Source organism: Tyto alba, unplaced genomic scaffold (assembly GCF_018691265.1).
Source record: "Tyto alba isolate M040663 unplaced genomic scaffold, T.alba_DEE_v4.0 Super-Scaffold_6, whole genome shotgun sequence".
In the NCBI taxonomy this organism is placed as follows: domain Eukaryota; kingdom Metazoa; phylum Chordata; class Aves; order Strigiformes; family Tytonidae; genus Tyto; species Tyto alba.
In genome coordinates, this window is record NW_024881327.1 from 29016097 (window position 1) to 29037084 (window position 20988).

Sequence of the window (20988 nt, forward strand, 5' to 3'; positions counted from 1 at the left end):
AATGCAGTAAATTCTGCAGACTACAAATCTTTCTATAAAGAAGGAAGAAAAATATATTTCAGAGTTCATGATACGGTCAGTGACCTAAATTTAAACAGCTCAAATGATCAAACCAGCAGAAGTATACTACAAATGGATTTTTATTGACTGAATTAGATAAACAGATTAATTTAAAAAAATCATATTACAAACTGGTGCAGTACCATAAAATGTTTGTACACATGAAGATGCCATTCTTAGCCTGCACAGCTCCTGCAGCGTTGTAGCCCGTTCTCATTGCAAGCGGTACACTTGAGGGCTTTGAATGAGTCCGTAAAGCAGTTCCGAAACACAGACATCTTGCTCCCATGGCACGCTGAGCACGGCAGGAAACCAAAGCCCCCACAAGAGAGGCACTCGTGAGGATGCTGGACTCTCTGCTCAAAGAAGAATGTGAGAAAGAAAAAAATGTTACTTGATCAACCACCATAAGCTCTAGGACAATGAGGACTCCAAGACAGCTGAGAATATACATTCTGGTTCCCATCCAGAGCAATACCTATCACCCCATCCCAAGGTATATCACCACAGAATACCAGTACATCTGCCTTTTCCTTTGGTCAGATCCACATGCAATGGTCAAAGAGGGTCACTGCGGGTTCATCAGTCACATTACTCTTTAGTAGCCTGTGTTTGTATTTTCCAAAATAAGTAGCTAAAAGATAGCTTGCACACATTACCCTGATGTAGTTTAGGTCTAGATCAGTTCTAGGAGGTATTGCAATTGTTTGAATTTCAACTACAGGCAGTTTGTCTTGATGTTATATTTTCTATGCTGTCTGTTAAGATATTATGACTTTTAGCTTTTTCATGTTCATGCTGAACATATTGCTCCTATTACAGTTAGAGCTGATCATATCAAAATGCAATTCATAGCTTCTGACAAGTAATGCTCGAGGAAGTAAGTGGTGTATTCTAATTTATGGGTGTAGAATGCTGAAGCTTTAAGTGTAAAGAAAGATTATCAATATTCAATAGTTATACCTGGAGAAAATTGCTGCAAGAAAGGCTTGGGCTACCTCAGTTGTCCTAATTCCTGAGTAAAACAATAATTTTACTCTATTTTGTATTGGATTAAAGACAATGGAGAACACAAGAAGAGATTTTAATGACATTTTTAAGTTTCACTTGCTAATATGTTGCTAGTTTATTTAATGATTTCCCTAAAGTTCTTTATCAGAGAAATGAAAGCTACACCACGCTGGACACTTACCACAGCACAGATATGTGGCTTTAACAATGCACTGTTGAGTAAAGACTTTACAGATTTATTTGCAAAGGAAGAAAAAATATCCATACAATTCCTTCTAGTATTAGTCTGACAAAATTATGGACCACTAAAAAATTAATTATAAATTATTACCAGAGTGTACTAAATATGTACAGATAACATAGTCCTTCTTGTAGCTTCATAGAGAAAACTGAAGAGATTTCTGCAAAACCATTAATAATAACATTCACCTACAGACAATTCAGATGAACATTCAAAAAAGGCACTTTTTGTCCTGTAGCTCATAAACTTGCCATTCTTCTTCACCAGGCAAACAACTCCTATTACTATTAACTTCTCCAGGGATAGTGCTTGGAAGTATTGAATGTAAAATTAGCATTCTTTCTATCTCAGGAATGCCCATATCTTTCACAATTTATGTTGGCAGTTTACTTCCTTGGACATTGTTGCAAATAATCTCAAAATTTTAAGACTTGTAAAAAACTATCTTTCCATGTAGTTAAGAGAACTAACAAAAAAAAAAATGCAAAATTGCTTTAGCACAGTTCCTTGAACAGTGGCCATTTCCTTCTTGAACAGATGACTGTGTAAATACTTTCTGCATCGTCAGTAATGAAGAAATTTGACTGCCCCTTGCAATTTTAAGAAATCCATTTTTGAAAAAAAAAAAAAAAAACAAAAACAAAACAATGAAGCAGAGATTACATTCTGTAAGTAGTTATTTGTCTGCTGTAGTCTGGTATTGTTTGTCTTATAGATGTACTTTCTGTCCCAAGATTGGGACACACATTGGACTAGCTAATCACATTATAGGACCCCCCAGAGTAGGATCTGGGGACATTTCATTTCAAAGTAATGAAAAATGTTAAGGAAGTGTATTAGCCAAGCTTTCTAGTCAGACAAGAATGCTGCATGTTTTAATCATATGTATACTTTTGTTTACTAGTTTCTGGTTAGCTATTCATCATGGTTCAATATGGCCAACAGATTTTTCTGAATTTTATACAGAAATTCATACACTGAGCCATGAGGCAATTAAAGTTTTACTGAGTCAAAAAGGAAAGTTTTGATGAGTTAAGGAACAGACCAGACAAATGCAGAAGGTACCACCTGCACTGCAAAGGGCCAAGGCAGTTTGTGATTTACCGGGTAGTGCTCAGCCTGACTGGAACTTTTGGAGGAGTTTAAGAGTGAGACTGGCTATAAGAAACTGACATGCTTCACAAAAAGAGATACTCATTTTGTGATAAACTCAAAGGTGTATGGTATACAAAGCGTTACTAAGAGCATGTTAGGAAAGCATAAGCTGTAGTCTGGCTAAATTCAAGGAAAGAAATCCTTGGGGTTAAATCAACTAAATGTAGCTTTCTTTTGCTCTTTCATTGGTATCTTTTAAAAATATCATATCCTCATTATCTATTTTTAATGTTGATACATTATCTTAATTTGGTTAGGGGTGATTTCAAAATAATAAGATAATTAATAACAATATATTAGTTTTCTAAGGACACAGCTATCCTTATAACCTAGACATGATGACACTCGTCTCTCCAAAGTGTTCTTTGTTGCAGGCTCTCCAAAGGAAAACAGAAAATGCTTTGAGCAGCCAATAGCACCAGTAGACATCCTAGTTTGCCGCAAAGCTGTGGGAGCAGTCCCACACTTCAAGTGTCCCCAGGGAGCATGCATCAGCTGTTCACAATAAAAGACAAACTTGCCCCAGAGAACTTCAATGGACAAGGCAAACTAAAAGGTGGAAAAAGGTGTGATAACCTGTAATTTGAAATTTGTACAAATTGATGTGATTGAAAACTTCCAGCATTTGTCCAGATTCTGTAGATACCCAGTTTAAGGTCTAGGCAGAATGTAGACGTGCATGTTCCCCGTGCATTCAGGGTAGTACGCAGGGAAGTGCTGTGGCATTCACACAGGAAGCCTGACTCCCCCAGGGTATGTGAAGGTTAAATACCTAAGATGATATCAAAAGTTATGGGAGAGGGACTTGCCTTTCCTGCTGTGGCAAAATCAAGAGAGACTAGAGATGGGCATTTTGGTGAGGTGTTATTACCATTCACTTTTTCTCAGATGTAATGGATTACGATACTATGATATCATCCGTTCAAAGAGAAAAATGAAAAAAACATTTGGCATCACCAGTATATAACAGAAGAAAAGGAACTGGTAAAAAAAGATAATCTACTCAACTGCAAATACTCAATGTACATTCCTTATATTTATTTGCAGAAATACAATTACCTCAATTTTGGTTAAGAGATCCTGCAGTTCCCCAGATTCATTCATTAGTAAAATTTTCTCAGCACCCTATTAGTAAAAAGAGGAAGAAAAAGGTCAGCCAGTTCAGCATGAAAAAACAGAGATGATTAGAAGATTTGGTCTTGAAAATTTAAACAGGCTGAGGACAAATTTGACTCACATTAAGCATTTTGTAATTAGGTCAACCTTAGGAAAGCTAGAAGGAGAGAAGAATCTAATCGCAGTTCTGATAGTAGTGCCTCAAGTTCGGTACCAGGTGTCATATCACATTGCCTTTTTGTAAAAGGTGACACAACTTGGAAATTCTGATTGTGTTCCTTTTATTTTATAGGGTATGTTTCCTGACAGAATAAAAAGTATGTCTAGTTTCTGTATCAAAAATTACAAACATATAAATATACAACACATCAGAGAATGCAGTAAAATGAGAGGAGGAAATTGTATTTCATATATTCTGGCAGTTGAGCATTGAATTAAGAGGTAATAGGCCTAATGTATAACAGAAGGAGAAAAAGGATAATGAAAATACTGTAACAACATTAAAGTCAGACACAATAATGAATAATAATAATTTAGTCTGAGTACATTAAATCTCTGAGGGGTTCTGTGATCTGAACCAAGGCAGTACTGAAGTGTTTTTTCTTTTTTCCTCCTGAAAGTAAATGCTAAGAGATTATTGCAGACAAAATTAAAGTGTCAAAGATGATATAAAACTGTTTTTCCCTTTTTCTTCTAACTAGAGGAGCATATTTGAATGTTTCCACTTATGTAACCAAATTAACTGAATACTAAATATTACCAAACACAGATACTTTTAATCAGTAGATCACAAGAATCCAACGAAAGGTATGAAACTGAGGCACAGATGGAAGAAACTGCACAGCCCTTACCCACTGTTAAGGACAACTGGACACATCTAGATTGGCTGGTGCATTCATGCCATCGTGCTGCTACAGTTCGCTAGTCCCTGCATGCCCAGACTGTTAACTTTCATCTTTGGGTTTGCTTCTGGCATGAACTGGGAGGTGGGCTGGGATACTGGCACAGGGTTAAGGTGTAGTGAGAAGCCGGCACAGGGTTGAGGTGCAGTGGGATGCTGGCACACGGCTCGCATGTGCCATCACTTTGAGCTGCCCACAGTCAGCCAAAGGGGCTCTCAGCCCCAGGTCCCCACCAGCTCCCCTCTCCCTGTTACTGAGAGGTACAGGAAAGGCTGCTGAGGAGCACAGGGAACACATATGGGTCACTAATGTACGTGTTAGTGTCCAACCATTCACAGTGCCTTGCTGGGGACTGCAGAGGCTAAGTGCAGCCCAAAAGCCAACTAAGGGCCACCAGAACATTGCAAAGGATTTTGTATGACACCTTACTAAGGTTAGTTTTCCTGTAGAAAGTCTTTTTGCTCTGGCTTTGTACAAAAAAAAAAAAAAAAAAAAAAAAAAAAAAAAAAAAAAAAAAAAGCAGCACTTTGTGCTTTATGATTTTAATTTCATTTAAAAAGCAGAATATTAAAATTTTGGTGGATGGGAGTGCCACTTTTTCAGTGAACGCTACTCTTAGAGTGCTATACCTTCAAAGAGATCTTTTTAAAAAAATAAGTATCTACAAGGTAATTAGTTGTGGTTAATTAGTCACAGAAGATGACAGGAGTCTCAGATCAGCTACCCTTACCTGTGCTGACTCTTCTATTGAAATCTGTTATAGATCATGGGCACAGAAAGTACCAGCTTCGACATAGGCATTAGGCTCTCTCTATCCATAGCAGATCAGCTTTTTGCAGTCTGTCAGCCCCTTTCATGCTCACCCTCTAATCTTTCTCTGCTTTCACACAGAACAGGCAACAGGAGTGATTGGCACAACAAAGCAAGGGTTTGCCAAGGCAGCCTATGGAGTATTAGCTCTGGGCCTGAATGCACTGCAGTGGCTTAAGACAAAGCTTGCACTGCCCATCTGATGCAAACACATTAAGGATTTGCAGCTTTATTGATGTAATTGCAGCACCACAAATTCCCTAAGCTAGGGGAAGCCCCAATTTGACCCCGTTTAGGAAAGAATCTCTTCTGTGCAGTAAGAGTTGGCAAAAGCATTCCTGTGACTTCTGCTCCATGTTACAGTGATGCTGCATGATAATGCTGACTGGCTTTTACAGCAGTATAATTAAAAGTCTGACAGGCTTCCCATTATAGATTCACATTTTAAAGGATTTATACTTCAGATGACATCCAGTCAGCCAGCTGTGTTACTTTCAAAGTGGAAAGCCTCATTACTACGGTTTTAAAATTAAAAACCAAATGTCCAAATGGCTATCAAAGTTTTTAAGTGTTTCAGTGTGTCTTTTCTGATTAATGGCTGCCTCAAGTGAAATTTGAATAAAATATACTTTGCAGAGGTTAACCTTCCCTTTGGATCTCTTAATCTTAACACACAGAGTCTGTAATAAATAGAGTAATTAAAGCAGCTGTTAAATAAGACCAGTAGCTGCTTTCTGACCAGAAGGTGATGCTTTTCTTTTTCTTCCTAGATTGTGTTCAGTCCACAATTATCCACAAAGGGATGTGAAACATTAAAAAGTCTATCCCTCCTAAGACTCACATAAGGAGCATGAGGGACAGTGGCCATGACATTTAGAGAAGCAGCAGGGAGAAGTGAGTTTTCAGTTTTGTTGACCATTTAAATTTCAAAACACCAGCCTGTGAATCCTTTATCTACTAATGTCAATAGCTCTCTACCATGGTGAAGGAGCCCAGGGGCTGCAGTCAGGTTTTTGCCAGGAAATACCACAGACACGGCTAAATCATTTGACAGGTTTTCTAGACCATTTTCATTCTTCAAAACATTTTCCCAATTTTCTCTTGAGAACATCCAGAAATTAACATTGTATTTCAGGTATTGTCCCACTAATTGCAGAACTAGGGCACATCCAAGGTCCCCTAAGTTTCCTGCTGCCCCAGCTCTGTTCTGTCACTAAACAAGTCTGCTGCTCATCTGTCTTGGCTGTAATCCATTACCATTTTCATGATGTAATCCTTCATCAAGGACTACACATAGGTATATGGCTCTGCATTTGACAGTACTAGAATACCTGATGATTTTGGGAAGCAGCCTCTCTTCCATATCCTTCCTTATATACAGAATAAAATTAGCACCGGCACTTACAGCATCTCTTTGTGGACACATTTGACATGCAGATAAATTGCACGTCCTTTATTCCCTTAAAACCAAACTTTTGCTAAGTATATGGGTGAGGCCTCTTGCTAAGGCAGCAGAATGCAATCACTTGCCTTACCATTACCGGACCTGCCATGTTTTTTCACTGTGTCTCACCGAGGAGACAGTCTGTGTATGCCTCTGTCCCTGCCCAGAATTCACATGCTCTTCAGCCTAAAATGTTACACCTCTCACAACAAGGTGCCCCTTGGCAGCAGACATGCATGGGGTGTGAAGAAATGACTGGAAATCTGCCCATAAACTGAGAAAATTGACACTGCAGTATAGTGCCAGCACCAGAAATGATGGATTTTATATACAAAGAACTGAAAGATTGATGTGTAGAGATATCACATTAATTGAACCCTGCTGTTCCTGAAATGTTAAACTGCAAAAATGGAGGAAACACATGGGAAAATGGTAGGCAACTTGACATAATAATTGTATCATAGTTTTACTGCCACAGAGCCAGTCATATCCACCACATCAAGTGAACGTCAGGACAATGTGTTTACTCTAAGAAAACATGGATACAATTGAGATCCACTAATCATATATGCCACTAGAAAGCATCATAAAGAAAACTGTTAATTCTTGTGTAACAAAAAATATGTTACAGAGGTATTTTTTAAAAATCAGTTACAAAAATAGCCTCTTAAGTCTTGGGAAATAATCATAACCAGTGAGTCAAACAAAATAATTTTACTGTAAATTTCATACTATTGTGCGTTCATTACAGCTGGGAAAGCCCAATAGGAAACAGTATCTTCAGGAAGAAATTATTAAATTTACTTATTTAAAAAAGATTAAAGTAGGTTTGCACGGCAAGTGAATACTGGAATTCAATTATATATTTAAAATAAAAAATAAAATAAATGTTTTTCATACTACTATGCAGTGAGCTAATATATTTACTAAAGATGACTGCATTTTTTTTATGTGCATCCCTTTTCCAGAAGAGTGGGTCTTTGCATAACATAAACCTCTAACAATCCTGAGTGCCTCTATAAAAGAGTACATGAATTTTCCAGGGTTTTTTCTGTGTGGCTTCCTGTTTTTTGGAAGTCATTTTTTACTCTACTTTGGTGTCCCAGCAGATGGCATAGTTCCATTTCAGATGGTGGCAGCCTCAGGTGAAAAGGGAAGATTAGCTCGGCTGGTAAAGAGCATGCTGCAGAAAGAACCTGCAATTTCCTGACAGACGGATATTTAGGCAGTGTGTGTCAAGAAATACAATCATTCAATCGTGAAAAAAATTAGAAGATTAAAAACCCTGTTGTACTGCAGCACACAGGACTTTGTTTGACAGGGGTTAAATATGATTTTTCTATTGCTTCTGACCAAGTTGAGGGTTTTTTTAATTTCCCCTGTGCAGGCAGTGATAAATTCCACAACGCTGTGAAGATTTATCCACACAGTCTGCAGTGCTCAAACAACCTTGTCTGTGCTTCTGAATGTCTTGAAAACCATATACTCTATCAGATGCATATATGTTGTGTTCTGGTGCTTTTCTTACATTTATCTCATTAAAAATAATCTTGTCCCCTTTCAAAACTGTTCATATATTAATTAGGGGTTGGGGTTTTTTTTCTCTCTTTATGACTCACTGAAAGGTGCATGGCTCAATACAGATTCTCTTTTGTATTGCTACATGCAATCTCCTTCAGGGAGGGATTTGCCAGGAAATAAATATTCAAAATTTTTAAAAGAGAGAGGAAAAAAAATACTGCATGATCAATTTACTGACACACTGGGATTCTGGATTTCTATGTTTCATTTGCATATCAGAAGATAATTAACATAAAAGGCATTATAGAAATGCCCACTGTTACCAACGAGACCAAATTCTGTAATTAGTTCTGTCTGTCGCATTTTAATGAAACACAAGCCCAGCACAGGTTCCAGCCAACTTACTGCCTTTGGGGTCACTGATGCAATGTCTTCTTAAGGTGCCACGTCCACCAGGCATTGACACGGCCAGGGGGTGAATAATTGGTTGGCAGACCTTCTCAATAGGCAAAGTGCCCCCCTCCTTATTTCTTTTCCTAAATGAATGAATGCCAACCCCTCTCATGAAGCTGTAGTAAGACAGAGGAATACAAACTGCCATAAAATAATGGGGTTTGCCACATTTACCAAACAGAGTGTGTGGACGCAGGTCCCTTGCCAGCGTGAGTGACAGGTTCACCATGGTTCCCTCCTTTCCCACCACCCTGCTGGCCACGGTGCTCCCACCGGTAGCCACAGTGGGCTGCCTGAGTTAGCTCTGCTCACACTGGACTTGGCTTTCCCATCCTGCTTCATCTCAACTACAGCACATCAGAGCACGATGCTGCAACAAGCAGCAGTGCCCCCCAGTACGACGACAATTCGTGGGGAGCAGGGGAGGGCAGAAACCTCATCCGTGAGCACAGGCGAGGGGCATCCCCACTGGCAGAGCAAATGGCTGCCGCCGTCCCGGCTGGCCGCCGTGTTCCCCAGGAGCAGAGCAGGCCTCTCCTGAACTGTCTCCTGCCCTCAGAGCAGATTCTCCACAAATAAAATAGCTTTTACTTGGAATAACTTTAATCCTCTCCTGGAGCTAAAGTCTGCTCCATTTAACCACAGTGTACCTCATCAATTTAATCAAAAAAAAAAAAGAAAGAAAACAAAGAAAACATACCCCAAGTCAGAGTTTTTCCTATTTCTTACCAGATCAACACTTGTTTTCTTGTGTTAAACAATGTGAATGCCATTGCCATGCTGTAATAAATGTCTGTAGACCCGAACACAAAATTCTTTCTTCATTTTTTTTGCATGCAGGAGGTAAAACCTGCTGACTACCTGTCAACAAGTAGTTGGACAGCTAGATTCGTCTCTCCCACAGACAGCTAGCTTCCCAATTCACTTGCCTTCTTTCCTACACCTCTCCAAAATACCTCATACAATACTTGAATAGTTTTAATGAGATTGTATTGCTTGCTATGTTGTTGCTCCTCTGTTAAAAGACAAGTTTCACATGATCTTAAAAAAAAAAAAAAAAGCAAAAAAACCAGCAGTGAATTAATGGGCCATCCATCATACCAAATTGACTGTAACCAGGCTTCACCTACAGCTGAGCAAATAATTTATTCAATTCATTTCAGTATTTTAACTGAATTCTTTTGACAAATTGATCACACACCGATTGAGATTTTCTTGGAATTGGTCATAACTCACTACTTTTATTTTTAACATGATAATTAGGTGAGCAAATCCTAGTCTGAATCCTGATGAATTTTAAGCTGCTTCTGAATGTAGCACTTCTGCTCCTGGCTGGCTGGACACCTCTCCAACTCAGGTTTTTGATAAAAGCATCTCCGACTATGAAGTAAAAATCACTGTCTGCCAATATTGTGCACACAGACAATTTTGCAGTTGCTGTAGTGGTCTAGTGAGCCCTGTGCCAGCAAATGTATTTGTTATAGTGCTCAGGGAAGCCTGCCTTGTGCAGAGCACATGGAGAGCTGGGACAGGGAGAAAGGGGAGAAAGGGTACTTGAGTGTTTATACAAGCCCAATATCAATTATGCCTGATTGTTGATAACATTTAATTTCGTTATTTAAATCCTTTGTGAAAATTAAAGTGTTAAGCTATACAAGCACAATAACCCCACTGTGTTTAAATATAGTTTGCCTTCACAAATCACAGTCTCGCTGTTGGTGCTAATTGCTAGTTCTTTACCATTCGAGACAAATACCTTTGCTGATCTCTTAAGCTGTTTTCTTTGTGCCACTTTCCAGAATCTTTTTTTCTTAAACTCTGTTTTTTTCAGTTTCTGAGAAAAACGTTTAGAAAGTACAGGCTAGCCTTAATGAAAAACTGATTTCAAATATCAACAGGCATTTAGACCCAGAGTACAAATTTGGATTACATTTTTCCATCTGGAGTTTATGTCTTGGAACAGGGTAGAGTCTGACTGTTTTTCTCTCTCTTTAACTCCTAGACTTTTCTAAAATTATGTGTTAACCGATTCTGTATTTAAAACCATGTTCAGCTGACTACAGATCCTGATACAGACTGCATCACATAAATTCAGTGCATGTTTAAAGTCTGACACTCCAAGCTGTTAGTTTCATATTCAACACAGTTATTACTAAATCACAGGTTTATGCTATGTGTGTTCATCTTCCTGGGTCAATCATACATACAGGTTCCCATGAGGAAAAAAAATCCATTTCTCTAGATTTTCATGGTTTCAGCTACAAAGATAAGCTACTTTTTTAAGAAACAGGGGATAGCTTAAACTGTATTAGTGCCTCTTATTTCCCTCCTGATAGCCTCTCCCCTGTTATCTTTTGCATCTTCAGATCAAACCTATAAGTGTAGATCTGTGCCGCATATACCACAAAGGGATATCTGTCTTTGATTGTTCCCATCATTCCAGTATTGTAAGCAATTTCCAAAAACCCCGCTTCTCATTCATCAAGATTTTCATCTGTTCTTCCAGACTGCAGAATAACATATAGGCTCATGCTTTACTTACCCCAAGATAATGGCCATCGATAAACACAACAGGGAGTGAGGGAACTTCACAGACCTTCCTGCATCTTTCATCTAGTTCTTTTCCATAATCACTGTTCAGAGCAATGTTTTTTTCTTCAAATTTAACTCTATGGTTTTGAAAGATCTTTCTAACCAGTTCACATCTTTCAAAAGTGTTTCTCACCACACGAAGGCTGGTAGTATAAATTATTATGCGGCCAAACTCTGGCACTGTTGATACCTGGAAAAAAAATAAAAAAGGTCCCATTACATTCAGTAAGGTGTTAATGGCTTCCAAGTATTGAGTAATTTAATTAAAAATATTTTTTAAGAAAAAGAATTGCATCCTGAAAACACAATGCAACATTCTTTATCCAAATGTAAAGATAGAAGAGGAGGAATTAAGTTCTTGCAGTCACCATCTTAAGGCTATTTAAACTGTTTATCTAAGGTGCAACTTTACTTTTTTCAGAAAGTTTTAGAGATGGTGAATCAAGTTAAAAATTTTCAAGAAACATATATTTTAGGTCCTGGTGGACTTCCAAATATGAATAAATCATCACCGTTTTGTTGATGTCTGACTCTGTTATAACAGTGACTCATGTTTGCACACTCACAGTTTGGTACCCAGACTAAGTCTAAACTTGCTATCTCAGGTGTTGCTGATAGCCTCTTTTAAACAAGGATGGGAGCCTAAGCTAACCTTCATCACATCCATGAGCCAACATTAACTTATAATACTTCAGGTCTTTCCACGCTGAACTAGGTTATGACAGCAGAGGGGAAGACATATCCTTAATTTTTAGTGTGGATCCACATCAAATTACCCAAACATCCAACCAACAATTAAAAAGTACATTTTGTATGTATTCGGTGTCCAATTCAAAGCCCACTACAACTGGGGGAGGCAGCAAAATTTTCATATTACAATTCAGATTTGACTTCTTACCCCGCTTCTTCATATCTAAAAGCTTATGCTGCATCTTTCCATTCTGGGACTAAAACAATTAGAGAGTGTAAATATTACAGGGATTGGTTTGCCCAAGAGAGAGTAGTATATTTTCCAAAAGCCTGAGAATCATTGCTCTAAACAAAGATATTATGTTCAGGTAAATATCTAAAACCCTAGCTTTTTAAAAAGGTGGTAAGATATTTCCAAGCTATTTGAACTGTCCATTATATTCAACAAATTATATTTAATCATTTCAGCAGTATTCCAGGAGTAAAAACACAAGTTCAAAAATAAAAAGTAAGGATACCTGTAACACAGTGTAGCAATCTATGGAAAATTAACCTGGATGGGTGAATAGATAATTTTTGAACTATGTCATGCAGTAACTGTAAAGACACAGTTGTAAAATTGGGCAGATGCCTTTGCAGATTTTGCCACATAATGAAGTCATAATTTACCTTACTACATAAACGTAGAAAAAAAGTCACTTTAAAAATCATATTCTGCTTAGAAAGGTGTTTGCTAGGTTCAATGTACAGTGAAGAGTTCTTGGGAAAAACATTTGCATTTCACAGATCACTTGTAGATCACTGGAAGTGTAATTGCAAGCATATGTAATGTAACGGTTTTCCACCTCCCATTCTGGGAAGGAAGCATGTTGTGACAGGTCAGTATTTACTTCTCTTTGAATGGATGTCAGAAGTTCAATTTTAGGAATGAATGTTACAAAAAGTAGGCTACTTTTCTCCAGCCTCTTTTCTAGGTTGAAAATCTCTTATACTGCTACTGCAGCAGTGACTCTTCTCCAGCATATTGTTCACACATTCCAAGTGAGAAGCCTAACTCATCCTCTACTTAAAAGACAAGTACTCTACATAAACATTGCCAAATATTTTAGTAACCACACATGGGTTGCTGGAAGGAAGAGGAGTTCATCCTTTTCAGAAGTAACCAAAAGGAGTTCTTAAAATAGTCCTTAAAAAAGATAATTTCACATACTCATTATTTCCTCCTCTTTGGAGTGAAAATACATTTTGAAGTGCAAAACTATTCAACAGGATTGAAATTCTCATTCTTTCATAGCTCTAATCTCCAATGCTGTTTGTTCCCAGATGCCAGAGGCTGGCAGCATAGATACAGACAGTCATTATCTAGCGAAGCATCAGGACTGTGGTGTCCCTACAGCATACAAATAAGCAGCTGAAGAGACGGAAAAATGGAAAGTTGTAAAGTGATCTGGAAAGATATCAAGTGGAAGGTGTGTACACAGAGTCACTTTTATGTTTATTCCTTTATTTTTTCCTAATGTGGCAGTGAAGAAATACCCTTGTTTGCCCTGCAAAAAAATATCAATGGCATTAACTAAATAATTCTTTAGGTAAATTTTAGTAAACACCTTGTTTTCTATGCTACAGATGCACAGAACTTGTCCTTGGCAGGACTTTCTCATACCTGGAAAATCCTTCCTGTCACCTGCCTGGAACTACACTGGTAATTAAAAATAGGAGTCAAGACAATTAGAGAGATTTACAGTTTTCCTTAATGAGAATCTATGCTAATTCTTATTTTGGTACCCAATTCAATGGCTACAGTCTGTAATACTTAATGACTAGAATAAGTTCTTGAAGTAAATCAGCAGAATAATGTTTGAACACTGTGCTTTCCTGAAGTTAAACAGAAGGTAACACTCTGGTTAATGGGCATGACAGAGGCTTGGGCTGTGGAAGTTGGACAGATGAACAAATCAAAAGATCTTGAGCAAGTTACATTGACCACTTTCTCACATTTCCTGTAAGTGGGATTCTTACTGAAACCTGAAGCTTATGGAAATCACATGGCCTGAGGTGGCAACTTTTGTGTCAGATTCAGAAAACCTCAAGCACGTGGGCCAAGAGTGTGCTTCAGAGAAAGTGTCCATGTAGAAAGATTGCTAAGGAAGGGATTTAAGGCTTCAGAGGGAAATAAAGTTGCTTTAGTAACAATTCTCTACATCATTTACAGCTCTTAGTTTAACAGCACAGTACTACTATCTCCCCAAGGGTCCAAAGGCAGTATCTGTTTTACTGCATCAACCTCAAGAGCTTGCATTTTTCTTAGGAGCATCGAGTAGGCAGCAACGGCAGTAGCATGACCTGCATCACTTCATGGCACAGACACCACTCCCAGCGACTCAGGAACAGCTGCCTTTTTTCTCTCAGTCTAGAGAGAAAAAGCAACTGTTGCACCAGTTCAATCTTGTTCACGTTTGAACATGAGAAACCCAAAAGATCTTTCTTATTTTGTATCTGACTCAGTCTTTTCCCAGACTTCTCTACCAGGCAGAACAGGGCTTTTGCAAATGAGGAGTTAGTTACACTTTGGTGTACGACTGAGGGAAACCTGTCACTCTGACACCCCACTGGCATCCAACTGACACGGTTGCAACTAAATGTAGTCATTAACTGAGCGAGTCTTCTGAAAACGGTGTGAGAGATGTCATCCCATGAGGCTAAATATGTGAGCTTAGCATCAAGGGAGACCACAGAACGGAGGAATAAATTGCTGATGAAAAAGAGGAGGCTTAATAGAGCTAGCAGATGAACAACAAAATGGAGGGATGCAGGGGACTAAAAAGGGACTGACTGAAAAGACAGAAATAACAAAACATAGATAATAAACCAAAATGTCAGGATACTGACAAAGGAGGAGTAGTAGAAACTAAACATAGAAATAGAATCATGAAAAAAAATGACCAAAAAGGAGACAGACAGAGAAACAAAACAAAGTAATTGATAAAACAGAGAGAAGGTCACTGAAATACGACATCCTGAACCTTTTTTAAAAGAAATCATGAAAGGCACTGTAAGTGTACAACAAGAAATATATTACAGAACATGTGAATCTCCAAGTTGTTTCAATATTTTGGGGTATTTTTTAAAAAAACTTTATGTATTACTGAAGCTGCAGAAATATGAAAAATTTTGGAATCATATTCCTAAAATATGTGTTTGAGAATTTATGTTTTCTGTATGACAGCTGTCATGACAATAATAACAGACTTCTCAGTAGCTCTGAAAATATAATATAAGTCAGGTGTTTCCATGGTGCTTCTGAAAGACAGTTAAATTTGTGTGCCATAAAACTCCCACAGATGTCTCTGGGTTCAGACCTTCCCCACTGCATCTATTCCCTGGTTTCTGGATTCAACTGCAACTGAAGTAGAAGCAAAAAGAGTCCACATTTCTCTACTGGTCCCATAGCTACCATGGCCCTGACCAGTCCCTCCAGTCTGAACACATATCACTCACAGTCCTATTTGTGAGGTGAATTTATAAAATGAGTTACTGAATAATAATACTAGAATATTTCTTCAGCATATTTGTCATTAATTGCTTTCCCAAGGCTATAGTTTTTCTTTAATATCTTTTATGACATTTTTATGTCTGTCTTGCTGCCTTTGAGTGTCTATCTTTAGACCAAAACTCATAATGTGGATATTTTTCAGCACAGCTAAGAGCTGACCAAATTTCAGAACTGAGGAACTGTTCCAAACCAATGCTTTTCTACTTTTTGTGCAAGACCCACTGCTGGACCTTGGGGCATAAAGGGATTATTCATAAAACAGTGGTAAGAGGTTTTTTTTTTTTAAACCTTTGTATATAACGATGTCTACAAGCAAGTTAACAGAAAAACCCAGTAGTAAGAAGAATACTCATGACGTTAACCTCATTTTTATTTGATTGCAAATGAAAACTGTGACAGCACCACTACAAAAGTAGTCATGGGATTTATTTTTTTTAATCTTCTCTCTGGATAGAAGGCATAAACATGTGTTTTAACCCATTGGTGTGAAAAGAATAGCTATTTACATTCATATCTATATATAGTTTAATTCAGTGGTGGCATCACAAATTTGCACTTGGTTCTTTTAAAGTATAAAGTAACAAATGCAAATGCAAATGCAAATGCAAATGCAAAAAAAAAAAAAAAAAAAAAAAAAACAACAACCAAAGAAACAAACAAACAAAAAAAAAAACACAGAAAAACCCCACACCAAACCCACTCTATACTTTCATTATATGCATTATATGAGCAACTGTATTCTAGGAAAAGCAGAATATTTTTCTGTTAAGATTTATGGGCTAGTATAATACTTTGGCAAAAGCTGAAATGTTAATGCCAACCTTTATCACATATGAGATTTTAAAAGGTTTTTACTATGTTCAGATATAACATTCAGCTAATGTTATTCATGCGGTAGTGAATTGCTTCTGTGACCTAAATCAATGGCTGATATGCCCTTCTCTGTCTCAGAATATCATCTTTCAACACCTCAGAGTGTTCTACTGAAATATGCACCCCTTGACTCTGTAATTAGATACTATCAAACTGGCAGAAGTATCTGCTGTCCACTAAGTTGTCTGAGGCAGGAATCTAGAGCACATTACAAACCCTGCACCAGAGATGTTTCAGTGAATAAATGCAGCATTCATCATCTAAGGAAAATACTGAGCAAGAGAAAATAAGTGTGTGTGTGTGTGTGTGTATGTATGTATGTATATATGCATACATATATATTTTTATGAATGCTTGCATATCTAGAAGCTTTGAATTAAACTGCTCACTTCATAATTGGCATTGCACAGTTTATAGCTTGAATTAGTATCAATAACTGAGTGGCAAGAAGAATTGTGGTCTAACACTAATTTTCTGACTACAATCTGTTTTAGACTTCTTGTTTTTATTTTCCACTCAGGAACAGAAGGGAGGAAAATGGCTATGACTTTCTTGCTGAAGAGGTTCTGCAGAAAAAAAAAACAAAAACAAAAACAAAAACAAAAACAAAAACAAAAACAAAAACAAAAACAAAAACAAAACAACTTAATTTCTGCAAGATTTAAAGCTTTTACTAGCTTTTGAGTTTTAAAAGGCTTTCGAAATGTATACTAAAAGTAATGAATGCTTTCTGAAAGACTATTTTAAAATAAAACGCTCTCACCCAATTTTTTCCTATATGACACTTCATCAGAACATACATGTTTTCCAAAATGTATAGCATTCAATTAAAAGCATACTTTTCATCATATCACTGCTTAGATGAAAATGTGCAACATTCTTTGAATGAGATGTCTAGATACTGAAGGTCTGTGTTCTAGTGAAAGCTACAATATTTGCCATCACAACAACACAGTACAATGCGAATGGAGTTACAAACCACTCCCTTCTGTCTGTCATTGCTGGTTGCCTGGTTCAAATGAAAGTTTTTAATGGCATTTTTCAGGAAGAATTGACTCATTGGACAGAAGACGTTTTCCAACAAACAGATGTCATCAACCAAATGAAAATGTTTTTCTTTGGCAGGTAAGATTTATTTATGCATACAGGAGGAATTGCAAGCAGTCCCCAGCCACTTTGTGCACTCTTGATAAGAAATCACATTCCCTTCCACTTCACTGTTTGCAGTTCCAACCCTCAATGGACTCTCACACAGCTAAGCACTGTGCTCTCTTAATTGAAATTTAAGCACTCTCTTAAGTGTTTTATTACATTAAGACTGTAGCCCTGTTTGCATTGTCTTCATGGACCTGGCACTACACCAATATTCAGGAAAATTCAGAACCTGAACTTTATTCAGTTCAGAAAACTGTCCATTTTAGTAAAGCTCAGTAGAATAAAGCCTAAATTTCTGCAACAATGCAAGTCATATACTCAAGTCAAATGATATACTGACCTTCTCATAAATACATTGCTTTAAAACCATTGCGTTTTTTCTTATCTAGTTTTGGCAATTACAGGGACTATACTGTAGGACTTGGAGTCTGTGACTCCCTGGGACAGTGGAATGATATCACCAGTTATCATCCTCATAACCATCATCAAGCTGGGAAGGCCTATCAATACCAATTTAAAGAGGGTATCATGAGCTGCAGTCCTAAACAAGGTAGGCAGGGTGTATGGGACAATCTTAAATATAGATCCTAGTCTTGCTTTCCCCAAGAAAGTGGTCAGGTCACTGTTTTTCTCAGCTTTTAAAATAACACAAATACTTGTTTTCCTTTTGTCTGCCCCCCACAAGCAGCAACCCTAGGAATGTATCAATTTCCAAAAGCTGTATAGGAACACATCCACGTCTGTCTGATTGAGTGTCCCAACACAGGGCATGAATCATCTAATTTTTCTTGTTTCAGTTTCATAGGGCTAGATAATTCTGAGGTCACAGTTACAGAGACAGGCCATGATCCAGCAAGAACCTGAATTCTTTGATCTCTAACATATGGGGAACTGTTGTCTCTCGTATCTACACAACCGCCACACACTGTTGATTGTAAAATAGCACAATTTTACCTCCTTAAGGTTGCCATCCTCAAAATTGTTCATCAACTGCAACATAAAGTAGATATAGGATGGCATTTGGTATAGTGTATTTTTATATATATCTGTAATTCATTTGTACTTTTCAGGACATATATCAATTTTGGGGATATCAGATGAAAATAACAAAAGTAATAATAATATTTCATATGACATTTATACTGTTCCTTTCGTTCTAAAATCACTTGATTGAATACTAAAAAAAAAAAAAAAAACAAAAGGAGGATGCCATGTATATGTGTATTACTCTTTCTGTTTCTCAAATAATACAATACAACATCATACCTTTTTTTCTGCCACTGCAAAGCTTTCCCATGTAGCTTCTGACACAGACCGCTGTTCAGGGGATGTCAGAGTGTTTTCATTTCAAAGCAGAAAAAACACTTACAGTACCACAGCAAAGGAGTACTGGGCATGACCCTGCCTCTGCCTGCTCTTTGTAATGATTCCGCTATTGGCGGATTCAGAAGCTACAAAGACTACAACAGAGCTCTCCTCCCAATATCCATATTACCGTTCATCCAGCACACACCCACACAACCAGGATAAAGCCTGCTCTCAGGTGACCCGAGCTCAGATAAGAGAACAGGTTATCTCCCTAGGGTTCATGGTCTCTGCTAGACACTGATGCCTCTGGTTGTGTTGATTTTCTAAAGTCAAACTGCCTACTACAGGTGTGGCACTGACTCTGGGGAAAAATGCAACTCCTATTCATCAGGGCACAGTGATGCTGTGGAAGTCAACCAGGGCAAAATTTATTACAGTGTTCAAATTAGTCAAAAGAAGATCCATATCTGTCCATGCCTAATTGGATTTTATTTATCAAGCATTCGAAGGTCTATCAGCATTTTCTTATTTGTTTACATATGCCATTCTACATATGATAGAAATAAATGAAACCTTTGAAAATCAGAAGCAAACGATAATCCTATGAGTAATTCTAACCTAGTCTGCAATTCTTGCAGGAAGAAACACTGATATACTTGTTTCTCTCTTTAGCTTGCTTGCTCCTTATTTCTCTCTTCATATTTACCAATTTGACATCTCCAAGAAATTCTCTCCAAAAGAGAGGAGTCTCTGGAAAGACCCTTGGAAATGTTACATAGGTTTGTAAGAAAGGAGAAGCATTTCTTTGCCATGCAAGGACACTGTCCACAAAGACTGAAGGGGAAGAACAAAAAGCTACTGAAAATAGTTTTGTCCTCAGCAGTTTACTTGAGGCGCTAGAAGCTGTTTGAAAAAGGGGTGTCCAATAATCTTCTTTCACATCGTGCAGTTCTTTGAACTATTCCTGTATTCAGCAGAAGAGTCCTGAAGACTGGACTGTCCTGTAACATTGATTAAGTTACTTGTTGTAATCTGGCATATAGGGCGTAGGTTGAAACAGGTAATAGCTGAGCTGTTTACACTAGTTGGGTGTTTCTGTCTTCTATACCTTACAGTCCTCAAAAAATTAGTAGATCTCATCTCTCTTTTTCTTTCCAAAGGAAATACAATGACTTGAAAGAAATGGTAGGATATTTTTGATCCCTGAAGTATCTTATGTTGCATAGTCAGCACATTAATGTATTTTATAGCTGATAAAATGTAAGCATTTAGAGGATCAGACCACATCTCAGCAAAGTATTATCTCTTACATCCCTTTTTCTGAAGCAGCCAATTGCATCTATACAGGGACAATAATAGAATAAATTATTACATCAAGGAGTAATAACGGCCAAAATATCATCCTGGAAACAGATAGCACAAAATTGCCAAAATGTGCTTTCTCTTTTTCAATTCCCATGTAAAGCCTTCAAACATAATCCTGGTGCGTTGTGAAAAACCTTCAAATGATACACTCCTCATCAAATACTCTTTATGTATCTGTTAATGTAACTGCCCAAAATGTTGCATATAAGTGAAATATAATTACAGCGTTAATTGACAAAATGCTGTTACACTGTCCTTAAAATGCAGTTGAAAAATGTTTCTCAGATAATCCAGTGATGATAGTAAGAAAAAAAAAAATCATGGATAGAGATTATTAATTTTTTTTTCATTATTTAAAAACCCTTCATTGTTGCAGACATCTCTGTCATTCAATTTACTAGAATCCTCCTCCCCTCTCATCAGCCCTATAAAGACACCAATAAAAAGACAAAGTTAGGAAGCACAAAGCAAATAACAATAAAATATTAGGGCCAGAAAATGGTCCCATAGGTAATCTTTTTACAGTTGGCGAGTATAAACTTTGGACTGCCAGTAACTTTGAAATTTCCACTACCAATACAAAGGAAATATTTATGACTCCATTCATACAAGAAAAATCTGACACATAAGTCAGGACAGTACAATTTTCTTAATATCACCAGCCACAGAAACAGCTTTCAGAAAATTTTCATCAATCAGCACAATCACCATGCAAAAATAATATGTAATTATTTTTTAG

The 20988-nt window shown here is 37.4% G+C and overlaps 1 protein-coding gene across 1 annotated transcript in view; it reads right to left on the bottom strand.

Moving 5' to 3' along the window:
* Positions 1–236: 236 nt before the first annotated feature.
* The window catches only part of GRXCR1 (glutaredoxin and cysteine rich domain containing 1), a 41146-nt gene continuing 20394 nt past the window's right edge, over positions 237–20988 (bottom strand). Inside the window, exons 3-5 of the mRNA XM_009963852.2 lie at positions 11256–11495; positions 3527–3592; positions 237–416 (exon numbers count right to left, since the gene is read on the bottom strand). Of these exons, the coding sequence (XP_009962154.1) occupies positions 237–416; positions 3527–3592; positions 11256–11495 (486 nt within the window). The remainder of the gene's footprint in view (positions 417–3526; positions 3593–11255; positions 11496–20988) is intronic.